Source organism: Camelus ferus, chromosome 6 (assembly GCF_009834535.1).
Source record: "Camelus ferus isolate YT-003-E chromosome 6, BCGSAC_Cfer_1.0, whole genome shotgun sequence".
NCBI classification, from domain to species: domain Eukaryota; kingdom Metazoa; phylum Chordata; class Mammalia; order Artiodactyla; family Camelidae; genus Camelus; species Camelus ferus.
In genome coordinates this window covers 13670063-13691048 of record NC_045701.1, presented here as the reverse complement: position 1 = coordinate 13691048, position 20986 = coordinate 13670063, and the positions used below count along the sequence as shown (strand labels likewise).

At 43.1% G+C, this 20986-nt stretch overlaps 1 protein-coding gene across 1 annotated transcript in view; it reads right to left on the bottom strand.

The window, feature by feature from the left end:
- Positions 1-1782: 1782 nt before the first annotated feature.
- The window catches only part of ONECUT1 (one cut homeobox 1), a 38773-nt gene continuing 19569 nt past the window's right edge, over positions 1783-20986 (bottom strand). The window contains exon 2 of the mRNA XM_006194899.3: positions 1783-8989. Within this exon, the coding sequence (XP_006194961.2) occupies positions 8697-8989 (293 nt within the window). The 3' untranslated portion in view covers positions 1783-8696. The remainder of the gene's footprint in view (positions 8990-20986) is intronic.

The window sequence follows — 20986 nt, the reverse complement described above, 5'->3', positions numbered from 1 at the left end:
CTCCTTTGTTGGATACTTGGCATATTTCCAGTTTGGGGCTAATTTTAATAAAGATAATATGAATGTTTATCTCCAAAGCTTTCTGTAGACAGGTTTTTGAAAATATTCTATTTTGACATAATTTCAAACTTACATAGCAGGGAAGGTATAGCTCAAGTGGCAGAGTGCATGCTTAGCATCCACAAGGTCCTGGGTTCAATCCCCAGTACCTCCTCTAAAAATAAATAAATACACCTAACTACCACCCCCTGCAAAAAAAAATGGCATATAAACTTAGAGAAAAGTTGCAAGAATAGTATAAAGAATTCTTGTCTACCCGTTAGTCAGACTCCACAATGTTTAACATTTTGTTACATTTGCTTTATCATTTTGTGTGTACATGTTTACATTATTATTTTTTCCCCTGAACCTTCAGAGAACAGGTTATATACATCATGCCCATTTTTCTCTGAATACTTTCACATATTATACTCATAAGTAAGCTTTGGGTCTCTCAGTAGGGTGGTGGGAGCTATGCTGAGCTCTGCCTCAGGGATGATTAATACAAACTTTATTTCAATAGCATGTAAAAACTTTGCTCCTCGATAGGTCTGTTCTCACCTACGATGGTCAGTTTCATGTGTCTGGTCTCCAGTTAGGCAAACACTAACCTAGATGTTGCTGTGAAGGTATTTGGTGGATGTGATTACTGTTCATAATTTGACGTTCAGTAGAAGACATTATCCCACACTGATATGAATAGATGTACAGATTCACAGGAATATTTCAGAGATTTTCAGAGCCCGTTATGGATATCTCATTCCCCAGCTAGTACTCAGGCCAGCAGGAATTCCAAACCCAGTTTCCCTTTTCCTTGAGCCAGGCCTCTTAATCAGTCTCCATACTCTCTCAAAACACAGGAAGATCCTAATTTCTCAGCCATTCCAGGGCTCCACACACATACAACACACACATGCACACGCACACACACGCATGCGTGCAAGTTATTTCATTGGAGGGGACTTTTAAAGGTCATCCTCTCTAATAATAAATTTCGTTTCTTCCGAGTGTCAATCAGGTTCATATAAATGGCTCACGTCTACAAATAGAATGTCCCACTTCCATTTATAAACAACGCCCTCCTCCAATAGAGAATACCTCTTTCTTTTTTCCCACTTAATTAATCTTTCTTTAAATTATGCCACTGGCTTGATTTCTCAAGCCTTTCGTGCTCTCAGCTTCACCCTTCCTCCAAAGAAAACCCACGAGCTACTGACTGGGGATTGCAGACAGAATAAAAACAAAAGAAGGCAAGAATTGTCTAAATTTAAAGTGCTGGAAAATCCAACATTTTATTTACTACATTTTGGTGACTACATAAATGCTGAAACATTTTAACACTGAAAAGCATGATGGCATCATCACTTGCTTTTTTTTCTTTTTTTCTTTTTTGCTTAGCAAACACAGCAGATGATATTGCACGGCATAAAGTGAGAACAGTAGCGAAGCTTAAAAAAAAATGAAAGAAACCTTAATGCAGTACAGGAGATACTCATAAACAAACCAGAATAATGCCTAATGCATTACACTTTTTGTTGCTACACACAAAAATACAGAAGAAGCATTGGACAGAGAGAAAGAGAGAGAGACAAAATATTAGCAAACAACCATAACTGGGTACAATAATCATTTAGTCTGAAATGTAGATGCAACATAGAAACTATCACTGCTTTCTAATTGACAAAGAAAATGACAGCAACATTTGTCTTTTATCAAAAATCTTCTAAGCCCCTCATGGTTAGGTTTTAAAATTAATTAATTATGTATTTACCTTTTTTTTTTTTTTCATTGCTAAGGAAGAACTCCCTCTGCTCTTGGAAGATCTTCTACTCTACTGATCTTTTTTTAATTTAATTTTTTTTTTTTACCTGATGATTGTCTTAGGCACCCTCCTTACATAATAAACCATCAAGCTAACTTGAACAGGGAAACTGAGTCACACTCAAACAATAGCTAAGGTCAAAGGTGGACTGAAAATAGAAGAGGGGGAGGGACAGGTCTAAGTGAGGGACAGGTGGGCTGACTTCAGAAGGGACAAGAAATACAGGGAGATACGAACACAACTACCGAAGCAAGTGGAAGACAATGTTTTAAAGTTTATTTTGTTAAAAAATACTTGTCACTTGGTTCAGATGGCAAATCTAAAATTAGCCCACAATGATTATGTAATAAATGCAGAACATACCACAAAAAGAAAAATTGAGACTAACACAGAGACAGAAAATACGACCTTGTGAATACAACTCTGTTCAGCCTTTCATTGCTGATGGTAAAATTCTACTGCCTCAACCATTTTCCTGGGCTTTCTATAACTCACTGCACAGCATTTGTATTAAAAACAAATAATTAGTCAATGCTTACCAACAGAGCACTGAATGATCCTGCAACTCAGAGCAGATTTATTGCCCTATTAAAATACATAACGAGTATAAAAATGTTTCTAAGAAAATGTAACATTTGACCCAAAGTCTAAGCCCTCCCTTTCTTTCCCCACCCCAAACACCCCTGCAAAATAAAGTAAGGTAAGATTCTTGTATTGGAAGAAAAAGTATTTACATCTATGGATTTATGCCATGGAATTGAAGCAAGTTATTTTTGCAAAATAAAACAAAACAGTGGGCACCGGGTCTTCTGAAGATGCCGCTAGTCAGCTGAGAATCCAGCATGTGTGCTGATCTGCAGCAGGGCTGAGTATCTGAACAGACTCCACGTAGGGGGCCTGGGGCAGGGACCATCTTTAGCATGGACAAGAAAACTAGTGGGAAGATAGAGTGAGAAGAGACAAACCCAAATAGGTCTGGAGTTTATTCATCCCTGGGACTCTGACATTTGAGAATTCTTGCAGCCTGGGTCAGGGTCAGGGGTTTGGGGAAAGGAGGGGGTAATTGTGGGTGGTAGATTCCAGGGAGAAAAAGGGAGGAATATGTAGATTTGAAATATTTTTCTTAAACTTGATTGCTAATTGGGGCTCAGCAGTCGGGTTTTGCTTCTTCCACGGGTGGGCTAGAAGGGCAGGGGCCAGGTCAGCTGCCCCTCAGCTGCCTCTCCACCTTGACTTTCTCTGTAAAGTCATGAGACTGTGAGACTCTTTCCTTAGCTCTGCAAAAGGAGCTATGTCTCCGTGCCCCATCCCCTGCCTTGAAGCAGTTCAGAAACTTGGTGAAACTTAAGAGGATTTCCAAATTCAAGTTAGCTTGTCTCTTGAGTTTTTACGCTTTTTACTTCTCATACCCAGGCGAATGATTTAAAAAAAAAAAAAAAAGGAGCAAATTATCTCACAAATGCCGGTGCTTTGAAACATTAAACAAATCTTAAATTCTTCGGAATTTCAGGTCTAACCTGCAAAGTAATCTTTTCTTTAAAAAAAGAAAAAACACATAATAAATTAAAGGAAGAACACGAATAATGCCTTCTCTCTGACAAAAAGGACTATCTTGAAACACCCATTTTGGCATGTACAGATTTTTTGAGGGGGGAACCTGGCAGTGTTCACAACACACATTGAAGTGCCTGCTAAGAAAAGCTAAAGATACACCCTGCAGTTAAGAGAAGCTCTTGCCTTCAGCTTGTCTTAGCATCGAGAACAAAAAAGATTGTAACATAAAGCTTTGGCCATTTCCGTTCTACTATATACACTTTAAAAACTACACAGTCATAAATTAACGCAGTGATTAAATAAGCTCATATAAAATGTAATTTAAATTAAAAAAAAATCACAGCACATTACAGAGAAAAATAGGAACCAGTTTCACAAAAAAGAGATTATATATACTTTTTTACCCTGTGGAAACAAATTTACTACGAAACACAGAAACTTCATAAGTAACCATCAGAACAAAAATCATTTCTTATTCCATTCTTGCATTTTTTTTTACACAACCCTTAACCCACCTGGAGAACATTTCCAGAAATTAAGTCTTCCTTGAGCAACAGAGCAGTTCTGCCAAGAAAATAAACCCCAAACCGAAGTAGGGGGTGGGGGTGGGGGTGGGGGACATCCCAAACATACAAACTACAAAATAAATAAGAATTATAAAGTTTTTTTTTAAAAGTAACCTTAACAATTATCAAACTAGTAAGTTCTGCCTTATCACATAGACTCTCTATACAACATAATCCTAAAACTTTATTACTATGAGGTATTTGGAGGAATTGGTAAAAGTGACGCACGGCCTGCCTGGTGGAGGGTCTCGGTGAAGTGGGGGGGAACTTCGGGAGGGAAGGAGGAGGAGGAGCTTTGGTTTATCAGCAAGAAATTGGGAAACGAAAGTCATCCTTTGGTATCAAAGAAAGTTTCATTGCATGGTTGCACGGAAAAAGCACCACGGTGAATAATTATTCCTTTTTTTTTTTTTTCATTAGTGGCCTTTCTAAGAGGCTGAGGTATTCAAAGAGTATAAGGTGAGAGAGGTCAACAGCGGTTTAACACTTTGGTTCAAGCAAGGCACTCGTCCTAGGAGTTTACAAAGTTTGCAACATGTTTGCCTAGAGATTTACAAGTAGAACTAGCAGTAATAAGAGTAGTCTTTCCTAATGTTGTTGTTATCATTATCGTATCGTTATTATTAAGAATGAAGACAAGTTTACACACTGAGTGAAGAGTGAGGAGGGGAGAGGAGGTGGGAGGGGGGAAGGGGCGGAGTTCCCTCTGCAGACCAAGGCCGTGCATGAAAATATCTTTGGTATTCTTTGGTATCATCAATGTGATTAAAATCACCAATGGAAATCGAGTGAGGTAGCGTCTTTGGTTCACACTATAAATAGTAGATCTTTACACTTTTTTTTTTTTTATACACGTGGAAGTAGCTATTTCTTACCTTCTGCTTCGTTGTCCTTACTATTTAGGAAATAGTTACCAAATGTACTGTAAAGCTAACCACACCACAAGAATAATCCAGAAGGCCAATTGCGTCTCAAAACAGCCTCTGGTGTTTGAATGCACCCTAAACAACTAGATAGGAAAAGGGAGAAGTGCTTTCTCTTTGTTTGCTAAATGCATAGTTTTCATCCTTAATGTACAAAGAAGGGAGGACCTTTCTTAGGGAAAATGCCTTTATAGCTCATGTGAAAATGTCCTAGGACTCTTTGGTATAGCAAAGTTTGCATTTAACTTGCAAAGACTGGTCATTCACCTGGGGTAGCAATGGGAGTGACATGAGTCCAAAAGCGCTTTTACTTTTTTTCCTGCAGAATTAACTATGCTTTTGGGGGGGCAGAGTGAGTGACATGTTCAGTTAGAACTTCTAAATTTCCCCACACAGTTTCTTTGGTTTAGGTGGGTTTATCTATTCCAGCTGCATCCCGGGACTGGAATACTTAGTTCCTGACATGCAGAATTCTTTTACCTGAACATTTACTGATGTCTGGGCTTTTGGGGGTGTCCAGACGTCACACCTCCCACTCTTTGTCTTGGCCCCCTTTCAGGGAAGCTTCTGGTTGGTTGTGAGAGGACCTGAATGATTTATGGCCAAAAGCAGTCTAACTTCCATTCTACTGAAAAAAACCCAAAACATGCTTTGTGAAGTGCAGTTTTGGAATAAACAAGCATACAAAGAAAAGAGTGAATTTTCAGGTGAATTTTGCTAAAGGATTGAGAAATGATGGGTGAATAAATGCATGGGATCTGCTCCATTGAGTGCGGTACGTTAAGAAACCTGAGCCATAAATTAATGCTGGACTAAATAAGGGTGGAAACATTCTCTATGTGCCAAGTCAGAAGCAATAAAGAATCAGTCATACATGATGCAACACCTGTATTGCTTGTGAGAAGCTGAGTTTGTCCATTAGGATTTCTAAAAAGCAAAGGTTGTGAGTATGCTTAAACAGTCAAGTAAAAAAATTGCTTTTCAGGCTCTGATTTGTGCATCTGTTTATGAGAAAATATATCTCTAGGCCCTGAAATTGCATAATGGGTGCAAATTCAATGCTGGTATGAAAATTATCTTTGGTGTTAGCAAATAGGATCACTGTTTATTTGTCCAAAAAAACCATTATGGTGGGAATATTAAAAATGTAATAACATCCTTTGAGAGTGTGTCTACACAGTAACAAAAATAACTGGTTGAAAATGGAAATCACAGTTGGATTAATCTGAGGGGGTTATATAGGAAAAACAAAGCAAAAGACATGGTTGTCTGAATTCAGCTTTTGTTTTTCCTAGGGTATTGAATTGGGTAAGATTGTGTGTAGACACAGCTTGAATTTCCCTGCATTTAAAATTCTTATGTTTTAAATAAATAAGGCTTTCCTCCCTCCTAAATTACAAATACATTATACAGCTGTACCCCGGCCCCCTCCACTCCTGGAGAGAGAGAAAAAGTTCATCAGTTTTTTCCTTTTCATTTATGTCATTAACAAGATTACATTTTCAGCAAATCTCAAAGGGTAGCCATTTAAATGGTCTCTTTTAATAGCTGAACTATAATTGTGCCATATTTAGAAGGGAAAATTTTAAGCTGGAATTTGGGGTGAGACTAAAGAAAATACTAAGACAAAATGTGTCAAGGCAAATTGCGCTATTTCATCAAAGGAGAAGTATGTCTTGGTTTCTGTTGCTCATTCCACAGTGGACATGAAGGAGATACAGAAGGCTTGGGGGCTTAGCCTCCTCTCTCCAAGTGCCTGCCTCTTCTAGACCTGGACAAGATGCTGAGATTTGACTCTCAGGAGTTAAGTTTTGTGTCAAAATGGTTTCATTTCATCGTTAGCATTTTAATGAATCTCAATAAACAACTTGCTGTTGAGATAACATTTAATTTTATATTTCTACTTAGGTGTGGTGATCAGCTAAGAGTACCTGATTCTTTACCTAATAGTACAAAAGGCATGAGTTACAGTTCAATTGAATTCAGAGAGAATTTTTCTGGGAATCCAGTGATTCACTTGGGTACTAGTAGCACTACTGTATTATCTTTTTTTTTTTTTGGCCTTGATTTCTATAGCCCTGGTTAAGTGATTTGGAAAAATAGAATTTTAAAATTTTGTATTTGAAAGTTCAGGTCTAGTTTTTAATCTGTCCCTGTTAGAGAGTGGACTCTGTGTTATAAAACTTCCAGCTTAACTGCAGCAGCAAGAAAGAATGTAGTATGCTTCGGAGGCTACGCTCAGTGAAATAAAGAGCTTAATCCCCATGGAATCCAAGGTCTTGTCTTCCACTGGAACTTTTGCTTTTTCTATGCAGTTCCACCATTTCTCCACTGCACCTGCTATTTTTTTTTAATTGGTGTCCAAGTCACAAAATGTCTGGGATTGGCAATGAAATCAGTTTGATTACATTTTCAGGATGATGACAAATACTGGATAGTTTATTTTAAAAATAATGTTGGTCTGCTTATTCTGTGTGTGTGTCAAGTGTTTTAAACAGGTATTTGGTGTCAAAGGCATAAAGCAGATTTAAGTCAAATTAACCTAAGTATGGAGTCCTTTATGCAGTGGACTTTTACTAAAAAACATTACTTTGAACAAATTTTCTAATTTAGTTACCTGCCCTGTGAAACTTCATTTTCTAAATTTACAAGGGGGTCCTACCTCGGAAGAACCCTCAGGTTTTCTCAGCTATTAATAGATTATGAAATTATGTCTCTATGTTTACTTAAGTGACATCTGTAGATTCTGAAAGGGGGTGTGCCATCTGGATGTACACGTCTGCTGCATCGACCTCTCTGTGACGATATTAATTGCTTCCCTGAAGCTACATTCTTTCTTGCCAGTTCTGAAAACCAATATTTCAAATGCTCCAAGAGTCATAAATAATAGTCATGATTCTATGTGGCATGTGTATTACCGCTAGGTCAGTTCATACGTATAACTTTACATAGTATCTTGTGTAAAAATAGCTTTGGTTATTAAAATCATTGCAATAAAATACCTGCACTATAATATTAAGTGTGTTCTTTGGTACCTAGGTGATTTTCCTTTTTTAATGGATGGACTCTTGTTTCATTTCTTAAAAAATATCTGAATATTCCTTAACAAACAAAGAGAATGCACTGGTTTAGGTGTCATTCAAATTTCTCTGCTGGATTTGAATCTGCACATAGGTTGCGGGCCTGGCAGGTTCAAACACTAGGCTAGACGAGCAAAATCACACTGCTAATCCATTGAACTCAGACAACCCCGCACCATGTTGGTTGTACTCCTACAACACAACCCTTCCTGAAGACCAGCCCTGCCTAAGTCCCTAACCACTGGTGGTGGTGGTGGTGGTGGTGGTGGTGGTGTGTGTGTGTGTGTGTGTTTGTTTGCACGCACGCACCCACACACAGTACTGAGACACCATACACCTTCGTGGCGCGGTGGAACGGTTGAGAAAGTCCGATCTTAAAGATGTCCACCCAATGGCTCAAAATTACTATGCTCCAAACCACGAAACAGCCAAGCACAGCGAGGATGATCATGGACTGAAGGTGTACGATCCAGTGGTGCTTTCCTGCTCATAATTTTTCTTGCCAAGTCGTCACCCGGCTGAAGTGTGTGTCTCCGAACAAAGTCAGAATGCAGGTGAGCTAAGTCTTTGGTTTCTTTGGACTATAAATAACACTTTGTTTTCTTCAAATATTTCTAAGTATAAACCTGCTATCTTGAGGTCCTGGTCTTTAAAATTTTATTTTTTTTAATTTAAAGCTTTTCCACCGAGGTTTCAGTTCGTGGTTATTTCTTCATGCTTTGGTACAAGTGCTTGATGAAGACGATGAGTTGCCGGAATTGGAGCTGCCCTCATCCTGCCACTTGTCCAGACTCCTCCTCCTCGCATTCATGAAGAAGTTGCTGACGGTGCTCAGCTCCAAGCCCAGCTGCTGGGAAATGGTGATTTGCAATTCTTTGGATGGACGCTTATTTTCCTTGAATATTGCGTGGAGAGTTCGACGCTGGACATCTGTGAAGACCAACCTGGGCTTTTTGGGTGTGTTGCCTCTATCCTTCCCGTGTTCTTGCTCTTTCCTTTTGCATGCTGCAAAGAAACACAGAAGGTATTAGAATAGACTGCCTGGAAGAATTGAGAGCAGAAAGGCACAGCCCGTAAAATTTGTTTGGCATTCCTCTTGGCCACTTTCTGTCTACTGACCTCTGATTTTAGTGCCATCCGTCGTAGGCTGGAAGGGAAGTGTAACAAAAGCATGGAGAATGAGGAGGAGGTGGAGTTCTGCCCTCCTGCCTTTTTGTATTCCAGGTTCTCAATTCCTTACTAGACGGTCCACCAGCTCTGGCTTGATGCAGCCTCTGTGCTTTCCCCAGGTAGCCCTGCTCTTCTGCCCGCCCCTATTTTTCATTCCTAGCTGTTCCGCATCTTGAATTTCAGAGTTCCCCTAAGGCCTTAGGTGCCCATTAGCACAAATTAGCTCAGCAATCAGAGCAGCTGAAAAGCTAATGGGTAAAAGCTGAAAAAGCCTCCAGTCTGCAGAATCCAATCTAGGGATCTCCCAGGTTTTTAATCATGGGCTACTAGTAAAAAATGTTTTGAGTGTTACACTCTTTACTTCTTTATAAGGGACATGCGTGTGTTACTGTACCACTGTATTACGGGCATTATAAAGCATACACAAAATAGAGACATTTGTAAAGGTGTAAAATAAAATAAATAGACATAGAAATTCTCTACCATAGGTGCATCAGCTTGCCCAGGTCCCAGAGTGCATTCACCTCACTCTACGGGACTACAGGTCCAATATATCAGGAAATATAAGAGTAAGAATTTCAGAATGGACATGAGTGTGGCCCTCAGTCATAAAAGAGAGATTTTTAGGCCAGTCAAGTCTTCTGGTACCTTTTATAAGATATCCCATAGATCACTGGCTATGTCCTATCCCCACCAGGATGGAAAGCAACAACATAATGGGAAAGATTTATTAAATGTCCAGCTCCCTCAGAGCACTGAGCTATATATACTGAATTAGGTGAGAGTCCCTAAATAGAGCCCCTCCCCTCAGGGACCTACAGCCTTCACTGGCAACTAGATTAAGTCCCTGAAAAAAAAAAAGCTGACTAGACTGAAGTCAAGTCTACAAGCCCATGTAGACCCAGCTTTATATAATACTGATGCACAAGGCTGATTGATTCATTCACTTACATTCAAAAATGAATATAACACAAGCTTTTCTCTTAAGCAGGTTAGTGGTTACATAAGCAAATAACTTTAAGAGTATAAAAAGAGTATACAGGAAATGATCTCCGCTTAAGGATATTAAGGAAGGCATCTCAGAAGAGGGGTGCTTACGCCAGGCCCTAAAGGATGCATGGAGTTTGCTAGTGAGAGAAGTGGGAAAAGCGCATTCGCGGCAGGGGAGCAGCCGTTGTGAAGGACTGATGAGTCGTAGCACACTGGTGGTGGGCAAGAGTGCATGCAGGGAGGAAAGCTGTCGGGGACAAGGCTTCACAAGTAGAGATCAGATCTGAATTGTCTTGTAAGTAAGGTCTTGAGTAAGGGTGTTGTGTGATTAAATATGGATTTAGAAAAACCCCTCTGGTGGTGTTGCGGGGGATGAACTGGAAAGCAGCAAAATTAGGCACCAGCACGCTGTGGTGTGCCACCCACACCCCCTCAGGACTAAGGCACTCATTCTTGTACCTGCTGGAAGAGACCGGTGGCTCTCAGCTGAGGCCCCTTCTGGGAATAGCCCTTGGCCAAAGGTTATGCCACCCTGGGGTGGGGTGGGGGGCTGCCTACATCCAGTCGGGGTGTGGGGGGAGTAGGGGGTGGGGGTATAGAGGGTGGAGGTTGAAGACAGCGGGAATGTATTGGCTTAAGTCTCCCTTGCATCAAGTTGGAACAACTCTGAAGGGTTATCCAGTTCCAGAGTACCTACATCAAAGTTCATCTTCTCCACCTGCCTGGTCTTACTTCCTCCACTCTCCCCAACTGGGCGCTAATCTCCATAGCCCTCCTCAATAACCTTTCTGCATGCAAGTCTCAGAAACTCAGAGTCTGTTTCTCAGAAAACCTGACCTAAGACAGAAGCCAATTAGAAAACCAGTGTAATGAGGACCCCAAACTAGACAATGGCTGTTGAAGATGGAAAATAGGGAGCAAATGTAAGAGCTTCTTGGAAGGTAGAATCAAGAGGAATGAAAAATGACAACCTGGCTGGGAGGATGGAGTTCAGCGCATCTCCCAGGTTTCTTACTGGATGGCAGTAATTGGGGCCATTAGGGAATGCAGATGGAGAAATGAGTTTTATGAGAGCAGTAATCACTTCTCTGTGGGACAAAATGCACTTGAAATGCTTATTGGACATTTTGTTAAAGATCCCTGGTAGGTAGCTGTCCAGCAGACAGCAGGATATATGGGGCCTGCAGCTCAGGGGAGAGGTCTGGGCTAGGAACGTAGACTGGGAAGTCACCAGGGCTCCACATGGTAAATTACACAGAACACATACCTAAGGGAAAATAAAGAACTGAGCATCAGGTGCAGACTCAGCTTATTTACCATTCACAAGGCAGGACTAAGGGAAATCACAAAGAGATGTCCATTTCCTACCTAACAAGGATATCTGAATGACTTCAGTGTGGTCCTTAGCAACTGGCAGGACTGCGTGGGCTGAAGCAACCCCAGAGCCAGCATTTCCCAAATGGTGTCAGAGGCATGGTATTGTCTCAGATAAGAATTACCTGAAAAGATGGTTTGCAGCCCAAGTACATTTAGAAAAATTTATAGCCTTCTCTTCAAAACGCATAATGTGTTAGCACATATAATTATGTTTCCCAAATTTATTTAATTCCATAACCTTGTTTGGTAGAGACTGTCTATTAATGTCTCATACAATACTAATGTTGGGGAAATGCAGTTTGGAAGTTCCTGCCCTGAGCTCTTAAGCATTGCAGGCGTCACCGTGTCAGAATCTGGGAAGTGGGGTTCTCTTGCAGCGAGGACCTGGCTGACTCATTCTATCTCTCCAGGGCATGCTAGCATAGTGCCTGGCTACCAGGGGACCTCAGTACCCATCTGGGTACTGGTTGGGGTGTCTGTGACTCGACGTGTGTGGTTATATCTGGAGAGAACTTCGTGCAGAAGTAGGAATGACTGAATAAGAAAGCAAAGATACCTGTAGAATGAAGAGTGGACTAAAGCTTGTTGAGGGTCACTGAGTGACCTCAACAGGGAGACTAGGAGAAGCAACTTGCAGAAATAAAATCATGTTTCTAGAGGCCTGTTTAGAATTACAGTTGCAAGACCTGCTAAGAGAATATGAATAAGAGCAATGCTTTGGCATTTTCATGGGATTCATTTCAGGGTAGAGATTACCCGTTATGGGGTAGGAAACCCCCAACTGGAAGTCATGAGAGTCCATACAAGTGTGCAAGGGAGGGAGAGAGACAGAGAGACAGACAGAGACAGGGAGCAGAGCCTGACAAGAGGAGCTGCTGCTTAGGGAAAAACATTGCATGTGTTTTATGCAAAAGTCATACTTTTTGTGTGGGTGTACAGTCTTCATTAACAATAGAGAAGTGGCTATTATAGAACTAGACGAAAGGGAAGAGGATTGCTATTGCACGAGAAAGGTAGTACTGAAGAGGAGGAAGAAGACCCATCAAGAGTCACCTCCGTGAGGGTGGACAAGCAGATATGTTTGCAGGATGCAGTGGCCAAGTGTAGTGGGCTGTCTCAGGTGACTTTGATCTTCCCTGGGGGTGAGGTCACCTATAGTCAGTACTATGGAAGACAGAAGTAGGCATGGAAAATGGTAAAAGGCAGAACATGATTTTATGCACCACAAGAATAAAAGGTTACAGAGAATTTAAAAAAAAAAAAAAAAAGGCAATGCATGAGGACGTGAGCAAAGGACAGAAGCTGTCATTTCAAGCAAGCCTGGGGCCTATTCTTTGCCCATAGTCGACAGGACAGATCCAAGGGTATTTCAAGAAATATGAATTCTGCAGGATGTTGAAAGGTGCTCCTTGAACAATGAGTTTTGTGGTCAGCCAATATGGGAAATGCTGAGTTAATGATTAAACAAACTTCTTTAATGCAGGACTTCTCAGAGCCTTTAACATGCTAATGCGCACCGATACTTTCTAGCTTACAGGGTCTCCTGAATTTATTTGATTAGGTAACTATTCAGGGAATTTCTCTCAGGAATGGTGTTGCTTGAAACAGTATCCCTCAAAATGTGGTTGCCAGATTCATGCTGGTCCATGAACTATTACAACAACATCAGAAAATTGAGAATAAGCAATTAGAAAATTTGACACTGCTACAACATTCTGTGATTATTGTTCTAGTAATACTTTTTTTTAAATTGTATTATCAAAATTATTAATAGGTCCAGGACAGATGGAAATTAGAAACAAACAAACAACTACTCCTTCATTATATAGAGTTTAAGAAGCCCTGTCTTAGAACACACTTTATAACAACATGGTATACAATAATGTACTAAAATCAGCTGCCAGCCAAGCATTCGTGTATCAACTTATATCCATTTTCCTGATTTAATGGCCAAAAGGGCTTTACAGCATCTAAACTGCTGATCAAGCTATGCAAAAGTCTGCCAAGAATTTGTCTGAGAATACGTGGACACACGCACGTGGGTCTGGAAGACGTTTACAAAGCTTGATAGATTTATGATACAACTTCTTATTCGGACCTGGGCTCAGAAGACACAAGCTCCAGTCTCAGCTCTGTGGCCACAGACAGATGTGTGGTCTTGGGCAAGTCCCTCACATTCTGGAGTCTTAGTTTGCCCAGCTGCAAAAGAGAGGGCCATGGCTTTCTTTCTTTACAGTATTACAATAAGCACTAAATAAGATAAGATTGTTTAAACTATAAACCCTTAAGAAATATTCTAGATGTTTACAAATTAATATTCTGATCCCTTCTTCTTTGGTCAAGATGCAAGTATAAACATTGAATTTACATAGCAGGCATTCATTTTTGCTTTGTCTCTAGTCTGTGGTATAAACTTGAACACATCACGTGATCTCTTTTTCTGCATCCTTTAAATGAGCAGGCTGTGTTCTAAGGCCCTTGCAGGCTCAAAAGCCCTGTGAGTCAATGAACAGACCCTTACAGTGTCTCTCCTGATTCCCAAAGCCTAATGTTATCTCAGTTAAAAGATTTCTGAGGTAACCTTACTCTGCCTTTAGAACATACAGCACTATGTTGACTTTCCATTGCATCTTCTCCATCCATATGGCTTCTCAAAAAGAGCAGGTAGTGGTTCTGCAAGGATACCAGCCAGTCCTGCAAACAGTCCAGATCCACGTTCATTTGAATGAAGGTGATCAAACATAAACTCACATTCCTCACAGTTCTTCAACTTTAGGAGCTTTAGAGATTAAAACAGTAACAACAGCAACAACCACAAACCCTGTGACAGTCAAGCATTGCCCTCCTAGGACTTGGAGCCATTAAATAATAGGCACTTTATATTCTTACCGAGCTCCTACCTTTTCATTAAAATTGTAGGGCCATTTGTTTAACTTGCTTCCTGAGGTTCTGGGTATATCTGTCCCAGAGTTGGCTGCTTCATACAGGATAGAACTGTGGGTTAGAAGAGACTTTCTTCTTAGGGGCAGGAGTGTATGTTTCAGTGTGTCCTTACAGAAAATACGCCAAGGGTGCAGGTATAATGAGAGTGTACTTTATTTTCCCAGTCTAAGAGGGAGGAAGGTCTTGTATAAAGCACCACACTAGCTGACAGAAGTTTGGGGTTCTGGTTCTGTCATTAGTTGAATGGCTGGGTTGAATCCCCTAAGCAGGCTGGGTCCAGGTTCCTTAACTGCATAACGAAGAGCTCTGACTAAATAGCTCATAGTCCCTTCTAGGCACAGCTCTATGGCTTGATGTGTGTAAAGTGCTTCCAACATCACTCCAGGGGGAAGAGCAGACGGTACAATCCAGGCAGGACTACTGGTTTCTACGTCATAAACAGGCACCTGGAGAAGTGTGAGGGTGGAGCTGTTCACGGTAGCTGGGACCCACCCTCTGGGCCGTGCCCCCTCTTTTGTCAGACTATCCCTGTGCCACCACCTCCTGGCAGGCATTGGGGAGAGAAGACCTTGGGGGCAGAGCCCCTGCAGATGAGGTAGGAAAGGGGATGAGACCCATGTGCTTAGTAAACAATATTACCAGGTAAGACTAGAAAATCGAACTTCATAAATTATAATCATAATTTGCAAAGGTCCTTTAGAAAATTGTGCCTTGTCTTGGTTACACTAAAGAGGAGTATGGAGAAGTGTGTGTATGTGTGTTTGAGGGGGTGGGGTGTAGTGGATGCATAGACAGACAAGTGAAAATCAGGGCCTGGCATCCTTCCAGGGAGCCACTCTGTCTGCTACAATAAGATGGGGATGGAGCCAAAGGAGTGGTGAGCCATGAGCCTGTCACTTTAGAGATGTTATTTAATTTTACAACAGCTCTGTGAGGTATCGCATTTAATAGGCTGAAGGAAATTTGGAAATTTAACCTGAAGAGAAGATAGTTTTGGCCTCCAAATCTGGATGGAGAACCCCAAAAAGGTAGACTGAAAGGACTGGGGGGACCCAAGGAAGAACCAGGCTTGGGTGATTCAAATCAAAGTGATCTGGTGGTCTGACTCTAGCAGACTGAGGCAGGAGACCATGTGCCTGCGGCTTCCCCGATCACATGTGGCTTTCACCCTGAGGGTCCTGAGACTATGGCCAAGTGCTTTCCCCTCCATACAACTGCCAGAGGGTCTGCTGTCCTAACATGATTGCAGGGAGGTGGGCCAGGGAGCAGGAAGGGGAAGGGCTGGGATTCCCAGGGCACCAGGAAACTGCCTTGTCACCTAAAGACGCCATGGCATTTTAGCAGGGGCTCGCCAGAGACCCAGTGTCTTCCCACTAAAGCCCAAAGCCAGTGCTGAAAACTGTCACCTGTGGGGCCAAGAGCCCTGGAACAAGTGAGCCTGCAATGTCCCAGGTCACTCGGGGGAGGTCCGGCCTGGATGTGGAGGAGGAAGGTGCAGGCGGGGTGCACTGGTAAGGCCAAAGCACACCCTGAAATTCTACCCAGTTCCTTGACAGACTTGACAGGGATGTCCCTGCACACCCTGCTCAGGGGAGCTTGGGGCTTTAGGGGGAGAGAAAAAGGCTAAAAAAGCAACTGAGGCAGAATAGGCAAATTCAGAGGGGCAGGAAGTAGTTGGTGGTTGCCTATGGCTGAGTAGGTAGTCGGGGGAAATGGGAGGTTCTGCTAATGGGTATAGGGTTTCCTTTTCGGGGCGCAGATTAAAAGGTTCTAAAATTGATGGTGGTGATGGTTGCTCAGCTCTGTGAGCATACTAAAACCACTGACTTATACACATTAAACGGGTAAATTGTATGGTGTGTAAATTATACCTTCATAAAATGATTTTAAAAAGCAGTAGCTGCGCAGGGTGGGCCCTCTGCTCTCACTCCCCACCTGCCGCTCAGAGGAAACCTCTCCTGGACCGTGGCCAGGACAAAGGGGGTTGCTGCTCATGTCTACTGAGCCTCCCAACACCCTCTCTTGACAGCTGAAGCTGCTTTTACAAAGTAGACTGTACAAGACTATGTATGTATGTGGAGGAACAAGCATGTGAATGAAACAGATTTCAGCAAGACAAGAAAGGGAAGCCACGCACACGAATGTGCCAGGTTCCTGAGCCCGTTTAACAGACCAGGCCCCACCCTGTGGACATCGAAGAGTCAGTGGGTGTCCTGTCACAGCTTCAGGGTTAGACCTCAGACTCCAGGAGTGCTGGGTTACCTGCTTGGCCTTGAGTTATTTAACTGTCCTGTGCGTATTTGTATAAGTCACGTTCCCAGTTGTTCTGGGGATGAGGCAGCTCTTAAGTGGCAAATTTAGAGGACACACTACAAAGCACAATTCCAGTGACTCCTACCTGATACAGCCAAGGGCAGCCTTTACACCGAGAGGGAACTCCCGCACAGACTGTCTGGAAACTGTGATGCCCAGGTGAGGCAGGTGGGGCCAATACCAGCTGCTGGACACCAGCTAGTTTTGCTGGTGTCTGTGAGTCTGCGGGTAGCCGGAGCTCCTATGGAAATTCTCCTAGGCATGTGCATGGAAGATGCACTAAAAACATGCAAAGAGCAGACGTTCTTAGTCAGGGATGGTGACTATCTCTCACTCCTGTATCTTGCTTTACAGTGCTTCCGACGCCTCCATTAAACCCTCCCATGTGATCCCCATAAAACTCAGGTGAGGCAGAAATGGGTATTACGCCTTTTTCTGTAGAAAAAGAAATGATGTCAGAGAGGTTAGGTGATGTGGCTATGGGCACACAGCTGGTTAATTGGGGGACCTCCAACTCTACTGTGCCCTGGAGGCAGATGTCAGCACAGTGGACACATCCTGAAAACTTTCCCTTGGATGGTTAAATGGGCAGGAGCAGCTGGTGAGGGAGCCCAGGGAACCCACAGCCATGGTGAGCAGAGCCGGAGCAGCTGGCCAGCCAGGCAGCAGGCCGGGTGCCAGCCAGGTCTGTCTGGCTATGGCTGAAAGGGCTGTGGTTGGCCCATCCAGGAACGCGGGCTGCATGGAAGTTGAGATGCAGGGAGTTCAGACAGTGAAGGGGACAGGAGACCCACACTGGCCTGAGAGAGGGACCAGAGTGAGTCTTATTTCAGGAGGGGTGCAGAGGAGCACTGAACACTGTCTCCATGTGGAAATTGGCATTGAGAGGAAGCTGAAGGAAACTGAGCTGACCCAAAGGAAAAGGAAAAATTGGGAAGAGCTAAAGCCAGGAGAGGTCTGCTCCATCAAACTCAGATTGGAAAAGTCACCCAAACCTCTCGCCACCCGACCCTGCTTGCTTCTATCACTGAGCTGACCACCACAGAGAACTGCCTTCCCAGACAGCTGCGGCCTGGAGTCCTTCCGGACATAGCATAGAAAATCTTCCCACCAGCCTCTTTTCTCTAGGGAAGGTCCCATAGCTGCAGCCCAAGAGGTAGGGCTACTGGACTTTATGGTCAAAGGAGAACAGAAGCTGCCTGGACCTGGGAGGGATGGAACAGGATCAGCTGAAACGTACGGTGCTTCCCCTGTGCTAAGCCCCATACATGTATCACCTTATGATGCCCTTCAACAGCTATGGGAGGTAGGTTCTATTACATCTCTAGTGTACAAATGAACAGCCTTGAGGCTCAGAGGTTAAGGGCTGACCCAAGGTCACCCTGACAGTAAATGGTGGAGCTGGGATCAGAGCTAGGACCGGGCCCATTGATGGTGTGGGGGAGGAGGTGGTGTCGGGGGGAGAACATGGTGTGAGGGGGGAGGTGGTGGTACTATGGGAGGGGAGGAGGAGGCGGCATGGTAGGGGGAGGAGGCAATGGGGGGGAGATGGCAGCAGTCGTGGGGGAGAAGGAGGTGGTGGTGGTGTGGATGGTGGGTGAGCAGTTGTGGGAAGTGAGGTGGGAAAGGTCGTTGTGGTACAGAAGAGGTGGGACCCAGGTATTCCTCAGGCACAGAACGGGAGGACATCAGGGAATCACACCAGCTCTCACTTCCCATGCTCCCTCAAACTGCCCTTTCTGTGTGATTCTAGACTCTCATCTCATCTCAGCTCTCCCACAAACTCCCATCTTCTCTCTTTGGTCTGTGCTCCGTCTGGCACAGGCTGAACCTGAGACAGAACAGTGAGCTGAGAATCCTGCTGAATGAAAGGATTTTCACACCCCTGTGATACTTGCCTCGTCCTCTCGCTGGCCATTCATGCCCACACGCATACATTTCCTGAGCACAGCTCCAAGCTTTCTGAGGCTCGCTAGAAAAGACACAGACCACCTGACCCTTAACTCCATAAAGCTCTATCCCTGCATCACAGCTTCCAAAGGACCAGTGGGAAGAAAATCTGCTGCCTCACACCTGCTCCTTCAGTTAGTAAGGAAAGGTCATGTGACTCTGTTCTGAAAGGCTGGCTCCGAAATTCTGATTTTTAAATTCCTAAACTTCTGTTAATGCCTGGTCCTTTGGGTTTTTATTGCATCAGTATCCCTCATCTAAAAAAGAGCCCTTCAATAGTTTGGGCCTCAATAATTAGAAATGCATGATATCGATGCCATAGTTATGATGTTGATTCTGCAAAACAGTCAAAACAAATGGCAGACCTGATGAATCACATGCTTATTATGCATTACTACCTCATACAGGCCTATTGTGAATTGTAAGTCTTAGTTTATTGATCCTGTTTCTTTAATTAATAGCCATATATAATATTTTATAATATTCACAGCAATTGAAAGTTATAAAATGGAACTTCTTCAAAAATAACCTACCATTTTGACTTTTTGCTAAGTCATCGGACACTTTCCACAATTAATTTCAAATTAGTGGTTTTCCTTGTTTGCGTTTCTGGAAAGTTGTCTGTAGAGTCAATTGCAAATGCCATTCTCCCAAAGACATGTGTATTATACAACTGGCCCCACAAGGGCCCAGAAAGCCTGAGAGGAAAGCCCTTTGTGGCTACTCTGTCAAGATGTTCAAGGACCTTGACCCTCTGACCCCAACCACCTTTCCTATCTCACTACCCACAACTGCCCACCCACCATCCACACTGAGCCACACTGCTCTGAAGTCAGTTCTAAATACACTATGAGTGAAAGTTCACACCTCTGTTCCTTTGCTCAAGCTGTTCCCTCACCCAGAATGCCCTTCCTTCTCTTTCTTTTCCATACAAAAGTTCCCTTGTGTAATCAAGGCCCAGCTCAAGCATCTCATTTTCTATTAAGCCTTCTCCTTCCCCTCTCTCATCCGGGGAGAATTGTCTCCTGTGCCCATAGAGCTCCCCAGATTATTAGTTATTATCTATCCATCTCTCTCACTAGACCACAAGTTCCGTAAGAGTAGATCATAGGTTATTTCTTTGGCAGACCCAGCATCCTTGTTGGATAAATAAGTTGGATGTGGCTGCCTAGACAATGGAGACATCTAAGACACAAGTCCTTATCTTTTGAAAATGGGTACGTATAATGAAGTCCCATGAGATCTAAACCCTTTCACTGGGTGATTATTTTGAAGCAGTTTAATGGCACTGTGGGGGATATTTCTGAATTGTCATTGAGAAGGTAGTGAAGGGGGGTGGCACTGGGGCCCTGGTGAAGGAAGCTGGTATTGTCACCACTCCTGTGCTTGAGTCAGAAGGTGGCTCAGGGCCAGGTAGGGATGAAGCTGGAGTAACAGAGCTGGAAGAGCAGAAGGTGTGGAGGGGCTGGATTTGAGCTGGGGCATTGAAATGAGCTGGGAATAGGACCACCCAGATGAGGTGGCCAGGCCGGGGGCACTGGGTATCAGAAGGCAGAGAGATACTGTCTGCGTCTGTTCTTGTTAAGTCTGGCTGGCGATCGGTCCATATATGTCTTAGTCAAACAGAGTTGATAAGGATCTGATTTGTGGATAATGTCAGCAAATATCCACAAAGAGTCTGTATGGTAGAAACCATAACAATAAATTAATGAGATGATCCCAGGGGAAATGTTCTTGGAGAAATTAAGTTAAAATTCAAAGGATGAAGGGCTCAGATGAAGAATGCCTTATAAATAAGGTGAAACCAAACACCATTTTGTGTCTTTTTTTCTGGCAACTGCCAGGTCTTGGACTTTTTGTACGACCTCTGGCTTTTGGTGCCCTGGACTCCTGGGTAAGAGGTATCATTCTCTCTCCCTGGGTTTCAGGGCTGGCCTGAATTCTGCAGTGGGGGAGGCTGGAAAGAACCTCAGAAGTTCTTAGCCTTGGCTATAAATTGCAATCACCTGAGAAACTTCAAAAACACTGATGCCTGGGACCTATCTCCAGAGTTACTGACTTATTTAGTCTAGCAGAGGCCTGGGCCTAGGATATTTTAAAGGTCCCTGGGTGATTCCAACACATAGCCAAGGCTGAGAGCCACTGTTCTAAATCCGTACTTCTCAAACTGGAGTGCACAAACTTGGGTTGTTAGGATGAATATTCTGACCCAGCAGGTCTGGGTAGAGCCTAAGATTCTGCACATTTAACAAGCTCCCA